Raw genomic sequence first — 21773 nt, forward strand, 5'->3', positions numbered from 1 at the left:
CCCCCCCGCCTTAGGTATGCTACTAGAGCAAGTAGGAAGTTAATTTGCATCTGTATAGCTATTACATTTTTAAGAAACTATTCTTACAAATAAGACAGTGGTTTTAAGGTAGCTCTTACACAGAACCAAATATCGAAGCAGTGCATTTGTCAATACCTGCTTGCATAAGAGCTTTAAATGATTGCTTACTATATTTTTTCACAAAAAAGCACACACATTTTCCCCCAAAATTAGTTGGAGTAAATTGGGATGCACATTGTATGCAAGAATTGCCCATCTCCAGGGGTGCAGAAATACAGCAGCAGGGTAAGTGGTGGCAGCTTTAACTGCCATGGCTACCAGAGCACTGGGGGAGAGGGGGGCATCCTGTTGGTTGACATTGCCCTTGTGCTGGATTGAGCTGGCACTCAGGGTCTGTGACCAAACCCAGTGACAGCCAAGACCCAGTGTGCTGGATTGGGCCTTGTGCATCCCGTGTGCTGGATTGGGCTCCACACCTAACCTCAGACTCGACACGGATCTATCCATGGTACCATCGAGCATGCAGGGCTGGCAGCAGGCTGAGGAGTAGGCTTGGCTTCCTAGCTGCTGCTACTCAGTTATTTGCCCACCTTACAAAGTGAAAACTTCTTTCCTTTATGGTGCCTTTCAAAAAGAGGGCATGTGTTATATTCAGGACTGTGCTATATGGTTGAAAATAGGGTATTTGAGAAGTAATCAGAGTATAAAACACTTTTTCTTTTGTTATAGACCTTAATTCACATCTGTTTTGGAGTCAGATAAGAATGGAAAGATTTTCTTAAGTTTAAATTGGCATCAAATATTTATCCATCCTTTTTTATATGTAAGAGGAGACATTGGCAAAGTAATAAAGTCTTTTGCCTTCTGACTTAGTCTCACCTATGTTGAGTAATTGGCTTGGAAAATAATCTGCTTCAGCTGTAGGGTTTTAAAAGCCATTTGAAACAAGACTGGTAATGTGGGGGGGGTTGTCTGTTTTCAGACGTGCTTTTACTTGTGCAGGTAAGTGGACACTAGCTAGAAATCTTCATACAAAAATACAATCTTCGAAAAACAGAACACTTGGATTTAAGTTTTCCTTAACTTTCAACAAAAACTAAGATGATTCAATCGCTCTGTTTCTAGGATAGTGCTGTAATATTTTCTGTGATTTCTGTTTTTCCCTTATTAATGTGACCCTTCTCTTTATGTCCCTCCATTATCTTGCTCAGGAAAGTTTGCCTGCATCAACTGGAACCACCATTATATGTAATTGAGAAAAACAGGAATTTCATATAGCAGTGGTGCTCAACATTTTTGCCCTGTGAGCCATATGTGCAGTGCACAATTCATCCATGGGCTGGATCTGGCTGGTGGGCCCCATCCAGTCAGGTGGAGGGAAGGGGCATACTGTCCCTGATCCAGCTAGGGGTAGGGGCTAGGGTACAGGGTGGCCTGGTAATTTGGCAGCAAGGGACGAGTAGCAGTATTAATTGCCACTATTCCCCTGTTATCAAATTTCCTGGCCCCTGGGAATCTCTGTGAGCTGCATTTGGCCTGCAGGCCAGGGCTTGAGAACCTCTGACACAGAGTGATCTCTTAGTACTCTGGTCTTTTCCAACATCCTGCTTTCAGTGAAATAGAGGCGAGAGTGCAAAACTTTAGTGACATAGGCAATAATCGGTTTATTCTAAATTAAAGAATATGTTTCCTTCATGCAGATCTCTTTAGAGGAGGTACAGATGGATTTTCACCTGTCTGGTAAAAAGAGACAGCTTGTTTAGCACATACATTCTCTTAAATTTTTGTGTACCCTTGCACAAGACTAAATCTTGATGACCACACTTGAGATCAGAAATCAGTTCCTGGTGCCCCTGGACAAGGATTTTTTTTTTTTTTTTTTTCTCATTATCACATAGATCTTTCTGTTGGGAAGCATTCCTCTGGGGTAGTTACTGTATTTTCTTGTATACAGCACAAACCTTTTCCCAAAAAATCCTCCCCTCAAAATTGAGGTGTATGTATCAAGAGGGGGTGGTGATTTTCTAGGATAGAAATGCACTGCTTTAATTCCTTCCCTTTTTAAAGATCTTGATGTTCCACTAATCAAGCTAACCTTTGTTACAGCAGGGTTGCTGCTTCTGGCTTTTCTTATTTCACAGCCTTGGAGACTCCTTAGCTCTTTTGAAAGTCATAGATTCACCCATGGAGACCAGTCTTCAGCAACAGCTGAAGTTTCAGCTTTAGTTAAGCAAGAAAGGGAGGTTGAGTCAGCTGAAGATTAGATTTTGCCGCTGCTCTATGCAGCCATAACTCTGGCAAAACCTTATTTTTTCTTCATTCTGCCTTTCAGAAAAGGGTTTTCAGGTGTGTTTTTATGTGAGAAAATGCAGTATTTTAGTAGCTGCCAAATATGATTATGGAGAAAGAATTTAAAGCTATAGCCTCAAAATGTATGAAAATTTTGTCCAGATCTAGAGCCATTTGAGGGATATGTTCAGTCCATTTTAGTCTTTCTTCTGGAGTTAAATTCAGAATTGTAAAGAATCTTTCCTGTTCTGCACATCTTTCAGTTTTCCTATAAAGAAAGAGAAGTAAAAGAAGAGGTGGCTGAATAGAGAATTCCTTCTGAGCTTACTATAGAAACTTTTAATATTTAAATTATGAAATCTTGCAAATTTCAGAAGGCAGGTATGCATTTGTTCAAATTTTAAACTGCATACAGAATGGGAAGAAACCAGAGATGTTTTATCAAAATCAGGATGTTTTTCGACCAGCCCTAAGTGAATAGGTAAATACCTCTGACGATTAAATTTGAATCAACAACTAAGATCTAATGAGTATTAGACTCAGCTACTTGCCATGTTGGGGATTAACTGGGCTCAGTGTAAGGAACTTACCAGTATAATTAAATGTTCACTAAGGTTGTGTCTACACAGCAGACTGCAGATTTGTGTAAAGTTCTGAGGTAGTTTTAAGCTTGCATAGCTTTGGCGGCACAGAGCTCAGCAATTCTCCTGCTTAGAAGATAATGTAGACACACCTTAGAATGACTAGCAGTTGCATGCCTGAGTCATTAATGAAGGCTGTTAGATTCCTTTCTGTGTGGGCACTGCAAGTTACTGGGTATCACTAGTAACTGTGCGTCAGAAAACCAGTATCAAGACAGGACAGCATTACCACCCTTCCTTAGTCAGATGATTCATTTGAATATTAATGTGCAGCTAATGAAAGAGCTCCCAAAATTAAAAATTGCCCTTCATCAAGAGATAATAGAAGGTTCTAAGAACCTTTATAGCAAGACTTCTGGTCCTTTCATCCATAAAATTAGAACATACATAAAGAAATGAATACTGACTTTATATAGAGGACCAAACAAACTTTCACTTGGAGATTAAAAGAAGACTAAATAAACCAGGAAATAAGCCATCTAACCCCGCCCCCTGGCTTTTCTCTGCAGATCCCTATTTTGAGCCGATGTGATGCAACAACTTATAGTACCTTCTGGAATTAGGGCTTACCTAAAGAAACCATCATCTTCCTCCTGTCATTGCACAAAAGAGAAGAATTGCTATACAAGAAAGCAAGTCTCTTGTACCTTAAATTAGAATAAAAGCTGTTTCCTTATCATGAAGACACTGCAGTCTTTATTTCCTGCTCTTTTTAATGAAGAAATCAAGAGGAGCAAAGGATTTCTTGATTTGAGTACAAAGCACTCCGTGCTAGGCTGCTCTCAACATTAACTGCAAATCCTCAGAGGGATTTGAAATTACTCTTGAGGTGATCTAGTTTTGATGTTATCATATCAGAAGACCAGAACACACCACTCAGTCATCTAGTCTGACCTTGTATATATTGCAGTGTATTGAACTTAACCTGGTCACACCTAAATTATCTTTTTTTTTTTTTGAGTCCACATATGTATGCTGCCAGTGAATGTGGATGCTTCAACATATGGGTATCATGTACACAACCCCAAATGCTATATTCACACAATTTGAACTTTTTAAGAGGAAGTTTCCGATGAGAGAGGTTGAGCAAGTAGAAGGGTAGAGAGTTAGTGAAATTATCTTGTGGGTAATTCGACTTGTCGTTAGACAAAATTTTATTGAGTTTGGTTAATAAGCTTCTTCAGCAGTTGCAGCATATATGCTGTCTGTGAACAAAGATATTAAGTGTAGGCTAACGTTTAAGAAACTGTGTACACATCTATGGGCTGAGGGTAATTTTAGAGTATGATTGAACAACATTGTTGGCTATACATCTATAAACTGCATGTGTTTTTACAGATTCATTAGACACTATGAAATTTTTTTTTCAGAGATTGAAATCAGAAGTTAATACTAAAATTGAAACGTGTCTTACAGGCACACATAATATGCTTTAATAGAGGAAGTGAATCTAGTGCCTAGGAAGAACAAATTATCAGTTTGATTCACCAGTACTAAAAGTTTGCATTTTGCTGAATTTCACATCTTGGTGAAAATACAAGTTTCTTAAAACAGACTTCAGGAAATGAGATCAGAAGATCTTATGCTCTCATAACTCTCTAGAACTCATGCATCTTAAATCCTTCATGACAAGTGCTGTAAGAGAACTATAAACAAGTAAAACAATGATAGTATAGGAAAAATGCTTTTGTCAAGGTGCTACATTTGTTAGAGTTAGATCTAAATCTAACAAAAATACTTTTCAGGTATCAGAAGGCATTTTAAAAAGCTCATCTATGTGAGTGCTTACTACTGCTTATGAAAATTCATATTTCCTCTTCTGTTTTATCATGTGAAAAATACTTTTATTTTATAAAATGCTGTGGAGCATTCTGAATATATATTGTTTTCTTTCTATTTTTTTGACAGGCCAGTTGGGATGCCAAAAATGGAAAAAGTTTACCTCCATAATCCTAGTTCAGAAGAAACTATTACATTAGTATCAATATCTGCTACAACATCACATTTTCATGCATCATTTTTTCAAAATAGGGTGAGTTGCTCTGTCTTTTAAAGTTAACCTGTCTTCAGAGTGAACTTGCTTTTTTTTATTTTTATAAATAATTTTTTTTAAGCATATTCTTTTAACTGTCAAAGTTTTTTCTGGATTCTTCCGTTTCCAGTAATTGGCATAATTTGATACAAGCTTGCATTTTCAAAAGTATTTACAACAAATAATAATGCTGGGCTACATTTGTGATTTCTGGTTTTCCTCCTAGCCCCCAAAGCTTGCCAAGCAGTTTCAAGTTGTGCAAATCTTTAAAGCTTTTCCCAAAATAACTTTCATTTTAACTTGGAAACAAAAAAGGCTTATTTCTTGAGCTCATTGGTGAATCTCTATAACTTGTGCAGAGGAATGTTTAGGATAGGTTGATGAATACACATGTTTCTGTACCCTTTAGGGTTTCTAGGGTGTTTCCTATCACCACTGGTAGCAGCACTGTCAATAATTCAAACTTAGCTTGAAGTTGGATGCAGGTGTCATTGTTACTAACAGGTAACTTTTCTAGAAGAGTAGCAATATTTCTAGTCCAGTATAAAAAGTAAAGAACAGTATTTAGGAATCTATTTTGTTCTTAATGGTTAGTACTGTATATGGTGCATTAACTTTACCCATGTTCTAAATAGTTTTCAATAAGGACTTTGTTAACTTTGCTGAGAAAAGAACCTTCACTGAAATCCTCAGCCTGTTTTAATTTATCAAACTAAAGCTTGATCTTTCAGGGTTACTTTTCCAGGTTTAAACTAACCAACTACATCTTGAATTAAAGCATATTGATGATCAGCACTAGCACAGGTCAACAGAGAACTGAAATGTTTTGAGGATAAACAGCTGAAATTTCCTATTAGCCCATTTCCTTTTTTTTTTTTTTTTTTAAAGGGGGTACTTACCAGCATTTGAATTCGTAGTTATATATTGAATTTTTGATTTTTAAATAAATTGGATGCATTTGTCAGGAGGAGAAGGATAGATAGTAAAGGAGTTGAAAAAGAAAATTGCAATGCTGAAAATATTTAAAAACAAATGGTCCATTGTTCCATATTGGAAAAAAAAGGATGAAAGCAAAAGTGGGAGTAATAAATTGTATTCTTCCCCCTACACCTGCCCTCAATTAAAGATTATAGGCACTGAGAATTAATTTTGATAGGGCACTGATAAAGCTGGGTTATCAGAGCCTTTTTATAGTGCCTAATAGTCTTCTCACAATTTGCATTCAGATTATAAAATCCTTCTTTGAGGAATTATGGTGGCACTTAAAATTGTGCTTTTACAGACGCAAAACAGATTCAATTATATTTTTTCTGCATTAATGCTCTTTACATTTTAAGTATGCACTTATTATTTTAAACTGATCTGGGGGAAAAATACAAATGGGGTGGGGGGTAAAAATGATACTCAGTTTCTAGCTTTAGAGTCTACTTCTGTACCAAAGTCACATTTATTGTGCCACACTGTGGTTGCTGACATTCCTCCAGAAGTCTCCTTTTCCTTCAGAACATCTAAGCTTTTGTGTTTTAAAAGTTGAGTTTTTGTGTTGAGTTTCTAAATTGAATGATTACAGAAACAAACTAGTAGGAATCAGAGAAAGGTCTGCATGAGTCATTCCAAAACGATCTTTCTAACAGAGGTGTATAAATTGCCACATTGATCTCCCTAGATGTTAAATGTTAGCGCTGTTCAATCTAACTGTGGAACACTTCAACAAAAATGCCCATCTATTTTTAATAACTTTTGATAGCATCTGTGGTGTAGTAGATGCTGTCAAATGCAAAAGTAGATAAAAGTCCCTGCTCAAAAAAGCAAAACCGTCAACAGCTTAGCAGACATCCAATTTTCCTTAACCAACTTTTTTTTACCAAGCAAAGGACAAAATTTTTGCAGAAGGCTGAAAAGTAAAGCTTGTAGTTCAGAATATATTTTATTTAAAAGCCATTTTGAACAAAACATTCATACTTAATTCTGCTTAAATTTTCTCCAGCTTTTTATCGACATTTAACCCCAAATTTCTAGTATACTGCCCTTAAAGGTAACAAACTCCTTTTCATAGAATTTAGGTTTAGTTTGCCATGCAGTATTGTGAAGCCTTGGATAGATCAGATAATGCTGTTAATTTAAAAGATGTGGAGTTTTCCGCTGTTTATTTTCTCTTACTTTTTTTTATTTTTCAGAAAATTCTTCCAGGAGGGAATACATCCTTTGATGTAGTTTTCCTTGCAAGAGTAGTGGGAAATGTAGAGAACACTTTATTTATTAATACTTCTAATCATGGGGTATTTACTTACCAGGTAAGAGAAGAATCTAGAGGTTAATTTTTTTAATATAATTAACAAAAAAGAGGTGCAGATATTTTTAACAAATGCTTAACCATCTGCTACAGCAATGGTTCTCAACCGTGGGTCTCAAGGATATGTGAAAGGGCCACAAACAGACTTTAAGAGTGGATCAACAAACTTTAAAAATGGATTCTCCTTTAAAGGAGAAAAATATGGGAAACTACAAGTTTCCCCTTGCAGGCTGGCAGAGTTCCAGCCTGCAAGTGGCTTCTTGGGGTTCCTGCAGGGAGCAGAAAGATGGTGATCTAGCAGGGGGTGACATGCATGTGCACACATGCACGTGGCAGCCAGGCAGTACGGAGAGCAGGTCCCTGCAGGTAAGTCTGTGGGGTGGAGGGAGCATAGACAGTGTGTCAGGAGGGCAGGGAGGACACAGGCAACATGTCTGGAAGGCATGGGAGCACATGTGTCGTTGCCCCCCCTCCCCCCAAGATTTGCACACCCACAGCAGGCATAGGGCTGCAGCCTAGCTGAACCAGTATGAACAGGAGCTGCCTCTGAAGCCCAGTGGGCAAGGCCCAATCCAGGAGGGTGGACCAGAAGAGCGAGACTCATTGCTTCTGCCACCAGGACCCCTGCACCAGTCACGCAGCCAGCAGCTTGAGGAGTAACGTGTTGTGGGGAGAGGTACCCTGCCCTCACTTCCACCTGCTGCCAGCTGTTTCCACACCAGACCATGGTTCTACTCCACCACAGCCCAACCATCACTGCCACTTCCCCTCAGGCTGCAGCTCTACCCCAGTGCAGATGTGGGGTGGGATTATGGGCAACAAGTCTCTCCACCTTCCCATACCAGCTCCTGCCCTCTGGGTCTTGGAGGTGGCTCCTGCCCATGCTGGTCTAGCCAAGCTGCAGCTCCATGTCCACTGTGAGTTCACAAATCGGGGGGGGAGGGGCACATACCCCCCTGACCCACACACCTATCCCCTGCCCCACACACTGGGGGGGGAAGGTGGCAGCGGGTCCCAAAGGTGGGTTGGGACTGAGGGGCATTTTTCTACTTAAACTATTTACTGAGTCAGGACTGGCCATCAATGTGTACAAATGGGCCCTGCTGCAGAAAAGGTTGAGAACCATTGTCCTAGAGGGACTACAGTAAACAGAAGTATCATAGAACTTATTGTCTTGCGTGTGTTGGGATCCATAAAGCCCTTAAGCTTGCAAACTACTGTATGTAAACACCTTTGTTGGAAATTGGATACTGAGCACCCTGCCTAAAGTTTTCTAGAGACAAAGATGTGCATTGACTTAGCCACAGTTGCCAAAATTGTCTGTTTGCTCTTTAATGGATAATGATAGTATTTTCCTTTCATATTGTGCTGAAGGCTTAGATATCAAGAGCCAGATCTGAAACTCCTTTTCATGTTAAATAGTACTTCTGCATATAGTCCTGTTGAAGTCAAAAGAACTGCTTTTGGAATAAAGCAATCTTCTTTGTGAGCAAGGGGATTTGAATGTAATACTTAAGGGTTGGCTACAGCATACCAGGGGCATACCCCTGCCAAGGCAACCCCAGGCACACTCCAAATCTGTGTTAAACCAATGAGGCTGCTTCAGGGCATCCCTCAGTGGCTGCTCTGGAGACCTCTGGCTCTAGTGAGCTTAATCATAACATGCTAATAGTTCATTTATTAGGTTTTAGAGCTTTTACTTCTTCTCTGGGGCCCTGGCAGCTATTGCATATAATGCATGACAAATGTATTTGCACAGTAAATCATAACACACCAACTGGCCACACATTAAAATTATCCCAAGATACTACTTCTGCACCACAGAAAAGCTGCTGTTCAATTAACACCTTTATTTTTTGGCTTATTCACCATTTTTATCAAAGGATAGGCTAGTTTAACATCTGTCTGTTAAGAGTTTGTTGCACAGGACTTCTGTATAATGCAGGTATGGGCAAAATTTGGCCCACAGGCTGGATCTAGCCTGCCAACTAATTGCATCCGGCCCACAGACAGGCTCTTGCCAATTGATTGGAATTGCCTATGGCTGCCCCGGCAGCACTCTGCATGGGGCTGAGCCCCAGCTGCTTCCACCCAGGGCAACCTGCACTGTGCTCCTGCCTGCCAGCCCCGGCCCCAGCTAGTGCACACAAGTTTCTGGGAGGGGTGCTTCCAATGCAGCTGCAGCTGCCCAGGTATTGCTGGGCTCCCACCACCTTCAGTGGCTCCTCTTTCAGCTCACTGGTGCTACACCACTCCAGGTGTAGTGGGGTCTGCAGATGGGCAGCTCCTGCTCCAGTACATGGGGTTCCAGCCACCTTCCACCCACCCAGTGCAATGAGCAGCCACCTGTGTAGCTGAATTGGGTGGAAGGCAGCTGGGAGCTGGAGCTCTGTGCTGGGGCAGGAGCTGCATGGCTGCAGCTTCCCCCCGGTCTGGAGCAACGCAGCAGGGGTAGGAGCCATTGGAAGCTGGGGATAAATGAGCAACGTTCAGGCAAGTGCAGCCTCAGTGGGAGCAGCCCCACTGGGAAGATACAGCAGCCAAGGCCAGCAGGTGCTGGTGGGAGTGCAGCACAGGTTGCCCAGGGCAGCAGTGGTCAGGGCTCAGCCCCATGCAGAGCACTGTGGGGGCAGCTGCAAGTGGGGAGGGGGTGGAGTGTGGAACTACACTGGCACCTGCACTGCTTGGACAAGCTGCATGTGTCCCCTATCCCAACCTTCCTGCACCGCTGGCCAGCTCCTGGGACCTAGCACAGGCAGCTCCCTGCACACATACACACAGCCCCCCACACCTGCCCCTCTTCACGTAGACACGCCACCCCACAATATACAAGAGTAAGACTTTATTTTGAGGTATTTAGTCAATCACCTTTGTATACACTATTCAAACATAAATCAGGACAAAACTTATTTTTTAAGTAAAATTAAAATATCGTATAGTAGATGTTTGATTTTTTTTTAAAACATTCGTTATCTATAATTTGTTAAAATGATATCTTCTAAAAGAGTTTGCATGTGTGCTCCTTGACACCTTACCAAACTCATTAAGTGCCCTCCAACTAATTGCCAACCCCTGGTATAATGCATAACAAATGTAATGGCTGCTAGGAGCTCCAGTAGAGCAACACTATAAATGAGAAAAAAAATGGAAGCATACAAATTAATGCAGAGGATAGAGAGTTTAAAGTGCTTGGCTTTTATTTTCATATAATACAAGAAGAAGAGAACATTCAACAAAACTGAAATTTTCAAAAAAGGAAAAAAAGCTTAAACGATAACAAAATATTTTTATTTGATACACAATTAGCTTGTGGAATTCATTGCCAGGAAGTATCATGGAAACAAAGGTAGTTTCAGGATTCCGAAAAGGATAAGTCATATTGATAAGCACATCTGTAGGTAAAGCAAATGGGGTAGAAAAAAGAAACCCTTATTTTTCAGTTTGTAAGACAGATACCAACATGATAGAGCTAGGAGAAAACTTCCCATTATGAATGAGCTGTTCTGTAACTGTATTTCTATGAGTTGTTACACTTGATACTTACTACGTCAGAAACAAAAGTTGGAACCAGATAGATAGACCATCGCTCTAACAAGGCTTTTGACTTTTTATGGTATGTGTTCAGGTGTCCGAACTGAATAGAAGGACAACTAAAAGCAGCATCTTTAGACGTAGGCTGAGCCAAATTAATATAAAAGCATTGATTTAAACATTATTATCTTAAATTAATTTTCAGTTGGAACTACACTTTTTATTTTAAGAAGTAGCTAGGCTATTCTGTAACATTAACCTGCATAGATGCATATACTAGTTGCAGACATTTTTAAACATTTTTTCTCCCCTTTGAAACAGGTGTTTGGCATTGGAGTCCCGAACCCCTATCGATTGCGCCCTTTTATTGGGGCAAGAGTTCCTGTAAATAGCAGTTTTTCTCCTATAATTAATATACACAATCCCCACAGTGAACCTTTACAGGTGAGCATAAAATGGCAGTTTACTATGCATACTTACATTTGAGAGTAATAATTGAAATTGTTTAATATCTACTTTAAATTTCCATAAAAATGGTGGGTTTTGTTACTGCTTAAAAATCTTCCAGCTTTCCTCTTCTGAATCCCTTTTTAGTGCCTTGAACATGGTTAATTTGCTCTCGTTTAACTGCACAGAAGTGAAAGCATTAATTTCTTATTTGATTGCTTGCATAACTTAACACACAAGTATCCATGGGATTATTTGTATGCAGAGAACTACATAGAAGCTAGCAGGATTGCACCCTTACTATGAAACTGCTTTCTAAGGAGAAAATAAAAAGGTAGAAAAAAATTAAATTAGCTATTTTAAAAACATTTCTCATAATTAGCGTAAATATAGGAAGGTAAGTTTGACAAGCTGGTATAGAAATGAATCTCTGTGATTAATTGTTACTTTCACTGGTAATTAAGGAAGAAACATTAAAGCAAGCAAAATACAGTAGATCTTTTTCTGAGCAAAGTATAAAGTTGGCTTACTGTGTAAGCAGAAACAGGGCATGTTACTTCCTAGTGCTGGTTTCTCATCTGTAAGATGGGGGGCAGGTGATCATTCTTAACCCACCTTCATAAACTGTTTTGAGATTTACGAATGAAAAATACAATCTATATTCTAACAAATAAACAGAAGGAAAAAAGTTCCCTTAATTAGTAGGTGAAAACTGCCAACAGTATTGTTTTGAATGCAATAAATAAAATTAATTTTCTTATTCTCTCTCTTTAAGGTTTGTTTAAGAAACATTTACAGGAGCTCTTTTCTAACATTCAGATATAATGCATTTTAGAAATGTGAGCTGTGTCTTTTCAGACAAACAAAATCAACCTCTGATTACTATCATAAAATAATTTCTGTAAACATGATGCTTCATGATTCCCAAATTATGACAGGCGGTAAAAGATGTTTTGAAGCATAATACTGATCTATGGAGTAGCAAAATTAATATTATCAAGAATTTGGTTTGGTTTCATCACAAGATCCAGGATATAGCCAGTAGCCTATCACATCATAGGTAAAAATTTGCATTGCTAATGGAAACTCCAGTTAATTTTTTTGTTTGATTGTTTTTGTGCGTGTTTTCCCTCCAGGTAGTAGAAATGTATTCAAGTGGAGGTGATCTCCACCTAGAGCTTCCAACAGGCCAGCAAGGGGGTACAAGAAAACTATGGGTGAGTGACAGTGTTTTCTAACAGGCTACGTGCTTATTAATTTGATAGACCTGTTTTTTTTTTTTTTGGCCTGCAGATATTTAGAGAGTAGATAAGTATCTGAAACAATGTGAATGATTATTAACTTGAAGTTGAAGGGAACTGGATGAGTTATTTAACTACAAGTGACTGCATACATAGTGCTACATTTTTTATGAAATGGGGAAAAATGGGAAAATACAGTGACTTGTGGTAAGGTCACGATGTTATTTGAACATAGTCATATTTTAGTTGTCAAAACATGTACATGGATAAATTACAGAATGAAGGATTGCTTCATAGGGCTTCCACATGTGCATTGTTCATGCTTCCATGGAGGAAAAGATGAACCTTTGCCACTCCCATTCTGTAGTTGATTAACTATGGAAATCTCTTCCATGTGTGTAATGTCCTTTCTCCCATGTTAGGACTTGAATGACATGCTTCTGAGGGAGGAACTCCTACAAGTGCTTTTCTTTTATCCCTCAAGATAAAAGAAAAAAAAATGTGTTTCAGTAGCTTGACTGCACCTTTAGGATGCAAGATATAGCATATTAAATGTGCAGTGGTTGTTCTCTGTAAATACCCTCAATTCTTTGTCTTGAGTGAAAAAGAAATTTCTTCAGGTTTTTGGGGAAGGGACCCAGAGCCATGTGTTGCATTTAATAAAGAACAAACCTATGCTTCATTTGCTTTTTTGATGGAGTTTAGTTTTCTGGGCTGCATTAATAGAAGCATTCCCAGCAGCTTGAGAGAAGTGATTATTCCCCTCTATTTGGCACTGGAGAAGTCTCATCTGTAGTACTGTGCTTAGTTTTGGGACCTCTGCTACAGAAATATGGACAAATTGAGAGTTCAGTGAGGCCAATGACAATGATTGGAGGACTGGCGCATATGACTTAGGTCAGAGAGTCTGAGGCAAGTGGGCTTATTTAGTCTATAGAAGAGAAGACAGGGCGGGGGGGGGGCAGGGGATGTAATAGCAGCCTTCAACTCCCTGCAGGGGGGTTCCAAAGAGGATGGAGGAGCTAGGCAGTTCTCAGTGGTAGCGGATGACAAGAGAAGAAGCAATGGTCTCAAGTTGCAGCAAGGAAAGTTTAGGTTAGCTATTAGGAAGAACTTTCCCACTAGGAGGGTAGTAAAGCACTGGAACAGGTTACCCAAAGGGGTAGTTGGAATCTCCATCCTTGGAGGTTTTTAAGACCTAGGGCAGACAAAGCCATGGCTGGGATGATATAGTTGGGAATGAGCTTTGAGCAGGGCTTGGCCTGAGGTCCCTTCCAACCTTCATGTTCTTGTTTCTTTAATTCTATAAATCCACCAGTAGCACTGTTAGAAAGCAGTATGTGACACATTTGTGATCCAGATGTCTGTATCCGTGTCTCATACTTTCGCTAGGTTGCTGAATTAGCTTTTCCTTTCTTTTTAAGATGGATATAAAGCTAGTAATCCACCCATTATACTATTGTATAGCATTGCCTACTAAACAATCATATTATAATATTCTAATTCTTCTTAAAATAATGTCTTGTTGTTAAGTCTTTTTGTAGTTACTGCATTCTCACCTGTCTTTGATTATTTCATTAGGAAATTCCTCCATATGAAACAAAGGGAGTAATGAGAGCTAGTTTTTCTTCAAGAGAAGCAGATAATCACACAGCCTTCATTAGAATAAAAACAAATGCCTCGGACAACACAGAATTTATCATTCTTCCTGTTGAGGTAGAAGTCACAACAGGTTTGTAGAAGAATAAAGAGTTGAAATGTATACATCTCACATTGGTGTATTGAGATAAGAAACTACTTATTGTTTTCTTTTGCTTTTTTATAAAGCTCCAGGAATATATTCATCAACAGAAATGCTAGATTTTGGTACACTACGAACACAAGGCAAGTACAAGATTTCAAAGTCTAATGTAAAACTACACCAAAATACAAAATATAATTGAATAGTGAGGAATACATGTAGAAAGTCCCCCACCACTCTTCTCTAAACAAAGGTGAACATTACTGTGCAGTTTTGATAATAGTAGTAACATAGACAATCCAACCCAATAAAGAAAAAATTTTGGACTTCTTTTTTAAGGTTTATTTTAAATCTAAGTGACTCAAATGTTGGCATACTGTATACTATGGATTTTTGGCCCCTAGTGCTATGTCATGTGGCCTGCAGGGTTGCCCTTGAGTCCATTGGGAGCGCAATGGGCCGTGGCTCTGCACACTAAACTGGACATGCTGGGCAGCCCTGGGTGTGATCCCAGCATACTGTGCCAGTACAGGGCCCCAGGACCTGATTGTGAGGGTAGCACAGGGCCCAATCTGGTTATGCAGGACTGGTGGAGTCAAGACATGACCTGACCCTGCTACACAGGCCCAATCCAGCCCAAAAATTGGTTCCGCACCACTCATCTGGCTTGCAGAGCCAAAGGATTGAGCACCACTGCTGTACACATATAATAAATACTTTATTGAGCTTGTTTTGTAATTTCATTTTTCTACTTCAAAATATTGGCTGTTTAAGAGTGAAATATTTGGCAAAGGTGCTCAGTGAAGGTTGTCTAGGAAGATACATAAATATTAAATGTAAGCAGAGAATCTGAAGGATATACTTGGGAGAAAGCAACATACGAGTGTCTATTTTATGACATTGTAATAACTTGTAATATTGTCAAAGTGAAAAGCAGTTCAGTATGTCTTGTTTTGGTGTGGGCGGCACTGCTTTACTGAATTGTTTCATTTTATATGCAAGGATTGTTAACGTAGTTACTAGGGTTATCTGTCAGAACCCAAGATCAGTTCAAGTACATAAAATCTATTTAATTCTTGAAAGTGTAGTTTTCAGTGCAATATTCTTTAGGTTTTCAGGCTGACCTTTTATAAAGTATTTTCAATTATTGAAATAGTTGATTGTGTTGAAATCTGACTGGAGTGGGTTCCTTTTTGTATAATGGGTTTTACAGTAATAAAGCATAATAGTTGATGTTTTTTGTTTAAACAGATCTGCCAAAAATTTTAAATCTACATTTATTAAATTCAGGAACAAAAGATGTGCCAATTACAGTAAGTTTATTTTCTTTTAATTTGACATGTTATGATCTCTTTCATTAAAGAAGGAGGTTCTGTCTAAACTTTCATGTATTAAAATAAACATATTGCCCACACCTGTACTAGGTGAGGTTCAAGGTTGAATTCTAGGAAACCAGCTTTGTTTCTCTCCCTGAACTAGCAGTCCTGAATTTTGAAACAGTATATTGGCTCATTATCAAGAAACAGCTTGACATCTTTGTAAAGAAACAGCAGTGTCATCTTTCTGACATTGACTCTAAACCTTGTAACATATTTCACATTATTTCTTGAATGCTTTTTACTATCATTCCCATTTCACACAGCTTGCCTGACTTTGACCTTCCTTGAAACCATTTATAGTGACCTGAAATTAGATTTTCATTCTCAGGGTGAAAATATTTTTCTTCTTGCTGTTATGCTTTCTTCTGTTTAAGCGTTGAAATGTATTAGCCTGATACCACCATTCTCTATGAACATCCAGCTGCTTACTAAAGTAATGTATCTTAAGGTTTCTGCTATAATGCTTTGGCCACTTAAAGCTATTACACTCAACAGCCAGCACTCAGTAGCTTCAGAAGGCAGACCAAGTAGGGGGAATACTAGAAGGGCTTGCTGAAATTCTTGTCCTTTCTCAAAATGCAGTTTTTGATTCATAGCATGTCTATATCAGGGGTCAGCAACAATCTCTAGTTGTGGGAGGAGGAGAGGAGGGCATGAGGAGCAGAATGACCCAGCACAAATTGGAGGTAGGCAGGCACCTAGGACCCGGCTACTGCCACCACGTCTCCCTACTTCCCAGCTGGCAGGCAGTGGAAGTCCCTCTCTTCCAAAACCCAGGCTGCCTGACTAGTGAGGCGTAATGTAGGCAGAGCTCCCCCATCACTGAATCCCTGGGCACCCAATTGTGGCATAGCAGAGGGAGAGCCCCCAGCTGCCAAATGCAGCCCAAATCATGGCTTCATGGGCTGTAGGTTGCAGACCCTTGTCTATACAGTTCAAGGCAGTGCTGAGCTGCTGCATGCTGTGCATTCCATCCAGTATGTCTCCCTGCACACTCTTGCCACATGGGCAGAAACAGTAGCTATCAAGATCAGCCTTCAGAAAGGGCCTAGCCCCCAGGTTTACCTTCACTTTCTAGTTGGCTGAGCAAGTTTCAAGTGACAATCTCATCTGAAATATTTTTATTATAATTTTAAAATTAAAAGCATAACATAAAAAGTGCCATGCTGCATCAGACCAATGGTCTGTGTAGCCCAGTATCCTGCCTCACGCAGAAGAAAAATAAAGAAATTTTCCCAACTCAGTAAACTTCTAGTCAAATGGGAATCAGTTCAAAGAAGTCCAGCTTTTTGAGTTTATGGAAAAAGTGATTAGGAGGGGATATGATAGCAGTTTTCAAAAATCTGAAGGGCTGCTCTAAAGGGAAACAAACTTTTCTCTCTTGCTGCAGAGGGCAGGATGAAAAACAATAGCTTTAAGAAACAGAGCTCTAGGGTCACCTGGCTGCCTCTGTAGAAGACTTCAGTAACAGCATGGTGCTCTCTTGAAGCATTCGGTTTGGAAGTTTGTCTTCTGGATTTCCTGTTTTCTAACATTCCATTCGTGGTTGGCTTTTGCACTATTTCTGCTGTCTTTCTGTTTCTGTCTCTTTTCCTATTTTCTTTCCCACTCTTTTGCCAGTCTTTCTTCTGCATATCTCCCCAGTCTTTTAAGACTACACATTGCACCATTTCTTTTTCACTTATCAAAGAAAATGTTAAGAAAGTATCTAACACAATAAACAGAAATTGATGGAAGCCTTTTAATCAAATATAGCAAGATCCAATAGCAGGAATTGGAAACTAGATTATTTCAGAATAGAAAGAATTAATATTTTTAATTATGAAGATAATTTACCGCTGAAAAAATCTAGCAACAGTTATTTGTGGGCTTTCAATCACTAAGTCAAAATGTGATGCTTTTTCTTTTGAAAACAAACAAACAAAAACCCTCTGGTTCAAATGGGAATCAGTTCAAGGAAGTTCAGGTTATTGAGCTTATGGAAGAGGTGATTAAGAAGGGACTTGATAGCAGTTTTCAAAAATCTAAAGGGCTGCTCTAAAGGGAGAGTACTTGTTCTCTCCCTTGCTGCAGAGGGAAGGATGAAAAGCAGTAGCTTTTATGTTTCAGCAAAGTAGATTTAGATTGTATCTCAGGAAAAACTTCTTGACTGTTAAAACAGTGAAGCAGTGACTGCGCAGGGAAGTTGTGGAATCTCCATTGTTGGAAGTGTTTGAGAACAGGTTAGATAAGCATTGGTCAGGAGTAGCTATGCCTGTGCTATGCTATGAGTACTTCCCTCGCATAGGGCTTTTCTGGTTGCCAAATAGGGCAGGAAGGAAATTGTTTCCCCTCCTTGTTGCTGTGTGTCAGGGGATATTTTTCACCTTTCTCAGAAGCATTGGGTGCTGGCAGCAGTCAAAGCTGGAGATTTTGACTGGAGTGTGTCAGTGCTTCTGCTAGGACTAAAACCTGGAGGTTTCTGGCCATGGGGTCTTCCTACTTCACTCAAGTCAGACCAATCACCATATTTGGGGATGGGGGGGATTACATTAAGAACAACACATATAATCTTTTTGACCATATGTTTTTGATGTCCATTACTTTCTTTCACTTTTACCTGTCCTGTGCTTACCTCCTGGGTGTATTTCTTCATTGTCTGAATCATGTCCCTTTGGACTGAAAGTTATTGGGTCAGGGAAGTTTCTTTAGTAGGCATCCCTGCCACTGTGTGAGACAGGATACTTGGCTGGACGGACCGCTGGTTTGATGCAGTATGGAACTTTGTTATGTTTTTAATTTTAAAAATTAGAATAAAAATATTTCAGATGATTGTCACCTAAACTAGTACTTTCTTGGCTCTCCGTTTACATTACATTTTTGTTTTATCATGTCTTTTTACGATTGTAAAAATAAATGTCATGATGTGTGGGATGTTTCCCAAGGTATCACACAGGGAATTACACACACAATTCCATTTTGATTCCTCATATATAATTTGGAAGTGTGCTCTGTTCATGAAAATTAGCTGCTTTGCTGGTGTTATATTTATGGACAGTGTAATCTTCTGGCATTTTATTGAATTTCTCTTAATGTGAATTAAATTGATTCCAAAATGATTAGCATAGATACAGGTTCTGTCCTAAAATTCCTGTTCATGGGATTACTTCTAAAAAGGTTTACAAAAGGTTTTCTTGGCTCGTAAGAGGAAATATTTAAAAGCAGTCTAGAAATGACGAAGTAGTCTGTCACAAATTTCATCTTAATGTCATGATAAAAGGCCAAGACTATATTTAGCATGCATCTAACTAAACTGGGTACCAGTGGGATTAAATATCTGCAGGTCATCCATGCACAAGAGAAGCTAAAAGTATTGTTGCCAAAGTTAAGTACTTACTAAAGGAGGAATATAATATTGCTGATCTAACCTGTTTCTTGGCAATAGAGGTCTATAATAAGCTAAATAAGATTATGAATCACTTCATCTTTATTTGAACATTTTTAAAATTCAGGAAGCGCTCTCATTTGTTTGCAGTGTTTTCCTTTGTTAGAGAGAATCATATTTACTTTGTGGCTGGATGAACATTATAACAACTTTTGGTGGTTCTACTGTTAGAGTATTTAAAGCCCTGTAAACTTAGTTCATCGGTTATTTATTTTGTCTGCTTTTTCATGATCTAGAAGCAGCACTTAACAGCTCTGTAACACAGTAAATTTCTTTCTTAAATCCATTTAATTGCTAGGAACAAAATTCTGTTCTTATATCAAAACTAAAATTATCTTAATATAAACATTCTGCTTTTTGTTCAAAAATACTTGGAACTTGTATTGTTTAATTAAGTAGGAGAAAGCAACATATTGAAGCAGACTCCATCATGGGGCTGAGAGTAGAATATTACTACTTGCTAAGTGCTTCAAAATAGAAATACCATTCTGCTTGCCAAGCGGTATAAAAATAACTTCTTTAATTTATTGGTGCCCTTTTGTGGATACTTGTAAGACAGTGTTACTGAGGGAAAGCAAAGTTAAAAAATGTATTTAAAAGATTTAATTCTGTGGTCATTCTGGAAGCTGTTTTGTGTCACAATTCTAGTTCCTGTTTGGGTTTCCCCCACTAAAGATTTTCTTGGCCAATGCAGGTAGCCGATTATTAACCAACCATATCAGCCAATGCCAATCCGATAACTCATTTTTTGACGTAAATAAACCTTTGTTTTGGCACACGCTAGCAGCCTCCTGCACCACATGTATCAACATCCTGGCACTTTAAAATGGCAGTAGGGATGCTTGAACTACAGCTCATCGAATTAACTTTAGTTCAAGTGCCACTGCCACATTTTTAAGCACAGGGATGCTTTTAAGTGGAGTAGAGCTGAGCAAGGCGAGGGTGGATGCAGGCTGCCCACTGAGATCTCACAGCTCTCCACTCTCCTGCCTTTGTCCCGGGAGCCCTGCACCCTGTGTGCTGTCTGTCCTCCTGGCAGGTGGGGGGGGCACAACTCACTGCTCCCACTGCTGCTGGGCAGACAGGGAGAGTACAGCCAGCATGGGGCTCCCAAGGGAAAGGCAGCAGAGCAGAGAGCCCAAAGCCCACAGCAAGCAGCCTGTATCTTCCTTGTGCACAAATCTTGGGGGTGTGTACAGCAGCCCCTCCCACACCCCCTAGACAAGCCTCCCATGGCTCCGTCCCACTCCCTGCCCTGGCCCGTGTCCCATGTACTGCCCTAGCTGGGCAGCACCCCCAGCTCCTGCCCCACTCCCTCCCTCACCATGGCATCCTCAATCTGCACCCCCATGCCTGTTCACCTCCCTAGATTTACCTGCAGGGAGTTGTTCTCCATGCTGCCCAGCTGTAGTTCTGGCCACGTGCAGCACCCCCGAGATTGGTCTCGCTCTCAGCAGCCTCAAGCAGGACCTCTTGCAGGCTAGAATGCTGTGCCTGCCTGCAAGGGGAAACCCGCCATTTCTCAAGGAAGTCCAGGCATCTGGGGGCTCTGGCCCTGTGGAGGAGAGGGCACCTAGGTGTCCAGAGCCTCAGCACTGCTCGTAGGCAACCAATATATCGGTGCACCTTTAGTTTCTATGAAAGCTGATAGATTGTTATGTCTTCATTTAGATTGAGTATCCAGGCCAGGATGTGTCTGGCTGTATGAATCCCAAGATGAACTTTAAGGCAGGGGAGGGAATCCTTCATTTTTTTCCTCATAACTATAAGTTGGCTTCCTTGTTGACATTTCCCAGAAAGTATAAGATAGACATTTGCAAATAAATCATTTGCTTATTGGTTGACCAGCAAGCAAACACGACTGGTGAAGTTGGAGCTGTAAGCTTGAATGTTAGCGTGAAAATCTAAACGTTGCAATCCATGGCAGGACTGTGTGTTGCTGTAGCTAGGATTTTTGAGGCTCCTTGTCTTTCTCATATGGTGACACAGTAGTTGTATTTTGGTGGACCAGACTGAATAATTAATTGTCTAAATAGGCATGCTCTATTAGCCCCATGTTAATGATGAGGCCTTCAGCTCTAGAATTCATTTTGCATGTCTTCTGCTAAAGCCCAAATTTAGTGAAGTTTTGGAAATCTTAAGAAATGTGTTTTCTCAGGCTTTATTTGAGGGATGTAAGGCATTTATCCACATTTAACAAGGTGTTTGAAGAATGTTAGGAAAATGTTCTGTTTTTCTTCAGTGTCTCTGTTTTAGTTGCTTATGTTTTTTAATTGGTATAAATTCCCTATATATCACCTGACATGGAAATAAAACTTACAAATGTAATTGAGAGATTTTGTACAGCAAGAATTTTTTCTCTACACAGTAATATCTGTAGCTACATCAATTCTGCAGTATTAACAATAAAAATCAGTAAAGTATTAACTAATAAAAATGCAAGCAAATACAAATTCATTCTCTTGGTATATGCATTCTAATAAACCAGATACCAGTTTCACATTTATTTTTTGCTCAAAGGCTCATTTGAATTCACCCAGAATTGTTATTGGAAAGTTTTATATAACTCACATTACTGAATGTTGATCACTTTAATAAATTGCAGGACTTCAGAAAGTTCCTAACCCTCACGGTCTTACAGTGAGTGCTGTTTTATTATGAGGAATGTCAGTATGTTTAAAAATAACGTTAAAAAAACTAAAATTGTTGTTTAACTAATCACTTTGAAGAATGT

General features: G+C 39.5%; 1 protein-coding gene across 1 annotated transcript in view; it reads left to right on the forward strand.

Moving 5' to 3' along the window:
• Positions 1–21773, forward strand: part of TMEM131 (transmembrane protein 131) — a gene marked incomplete at its 5' end in the record, with an annotated part of 160745 nt that overhangs the window by 95988 nt on the left and 42984 nt on the right. The window contains 7 exons of the mRNA XM_019528474.1: positions 4860–4983; positions 7161–7277; positions 11129–11251; positions 12391–12471; positions 14077–14227; positions 14323–14379; positions 15488–15549. Of these exons, the coding sequence (XP_019384019.1) occupies positions 4860–4983; positions 7161–7277; positions 11129–11251; positions 12391–12471; positions 14077–14227; positions 14323–14379; positions 15488–15549 (715 nt within the window). The remainder of the gene's footprint in view (positions 1–4859; positions 4984–7160; positions 7278–11128; positions 11252–12390; positions 12472–14076; positions 14228–14322; positions 14380–15487; positions 15550–21773) is intronic.

This window comes from Crocodylus porosus, unplaced genomic scaffold, assembly GCF_001723895.1.
Source record: "Crocodylus porosus isolate Cpor-Errol unplaced genomic scaffold, CroPor_comp1, whole genome shotgun sequence".
Lineage (NCBI taxonomy): Eukaryota > Metazoa > Chordata > Crocodylia > Crocodylidae > Crocodylus > Crocodylus porosus.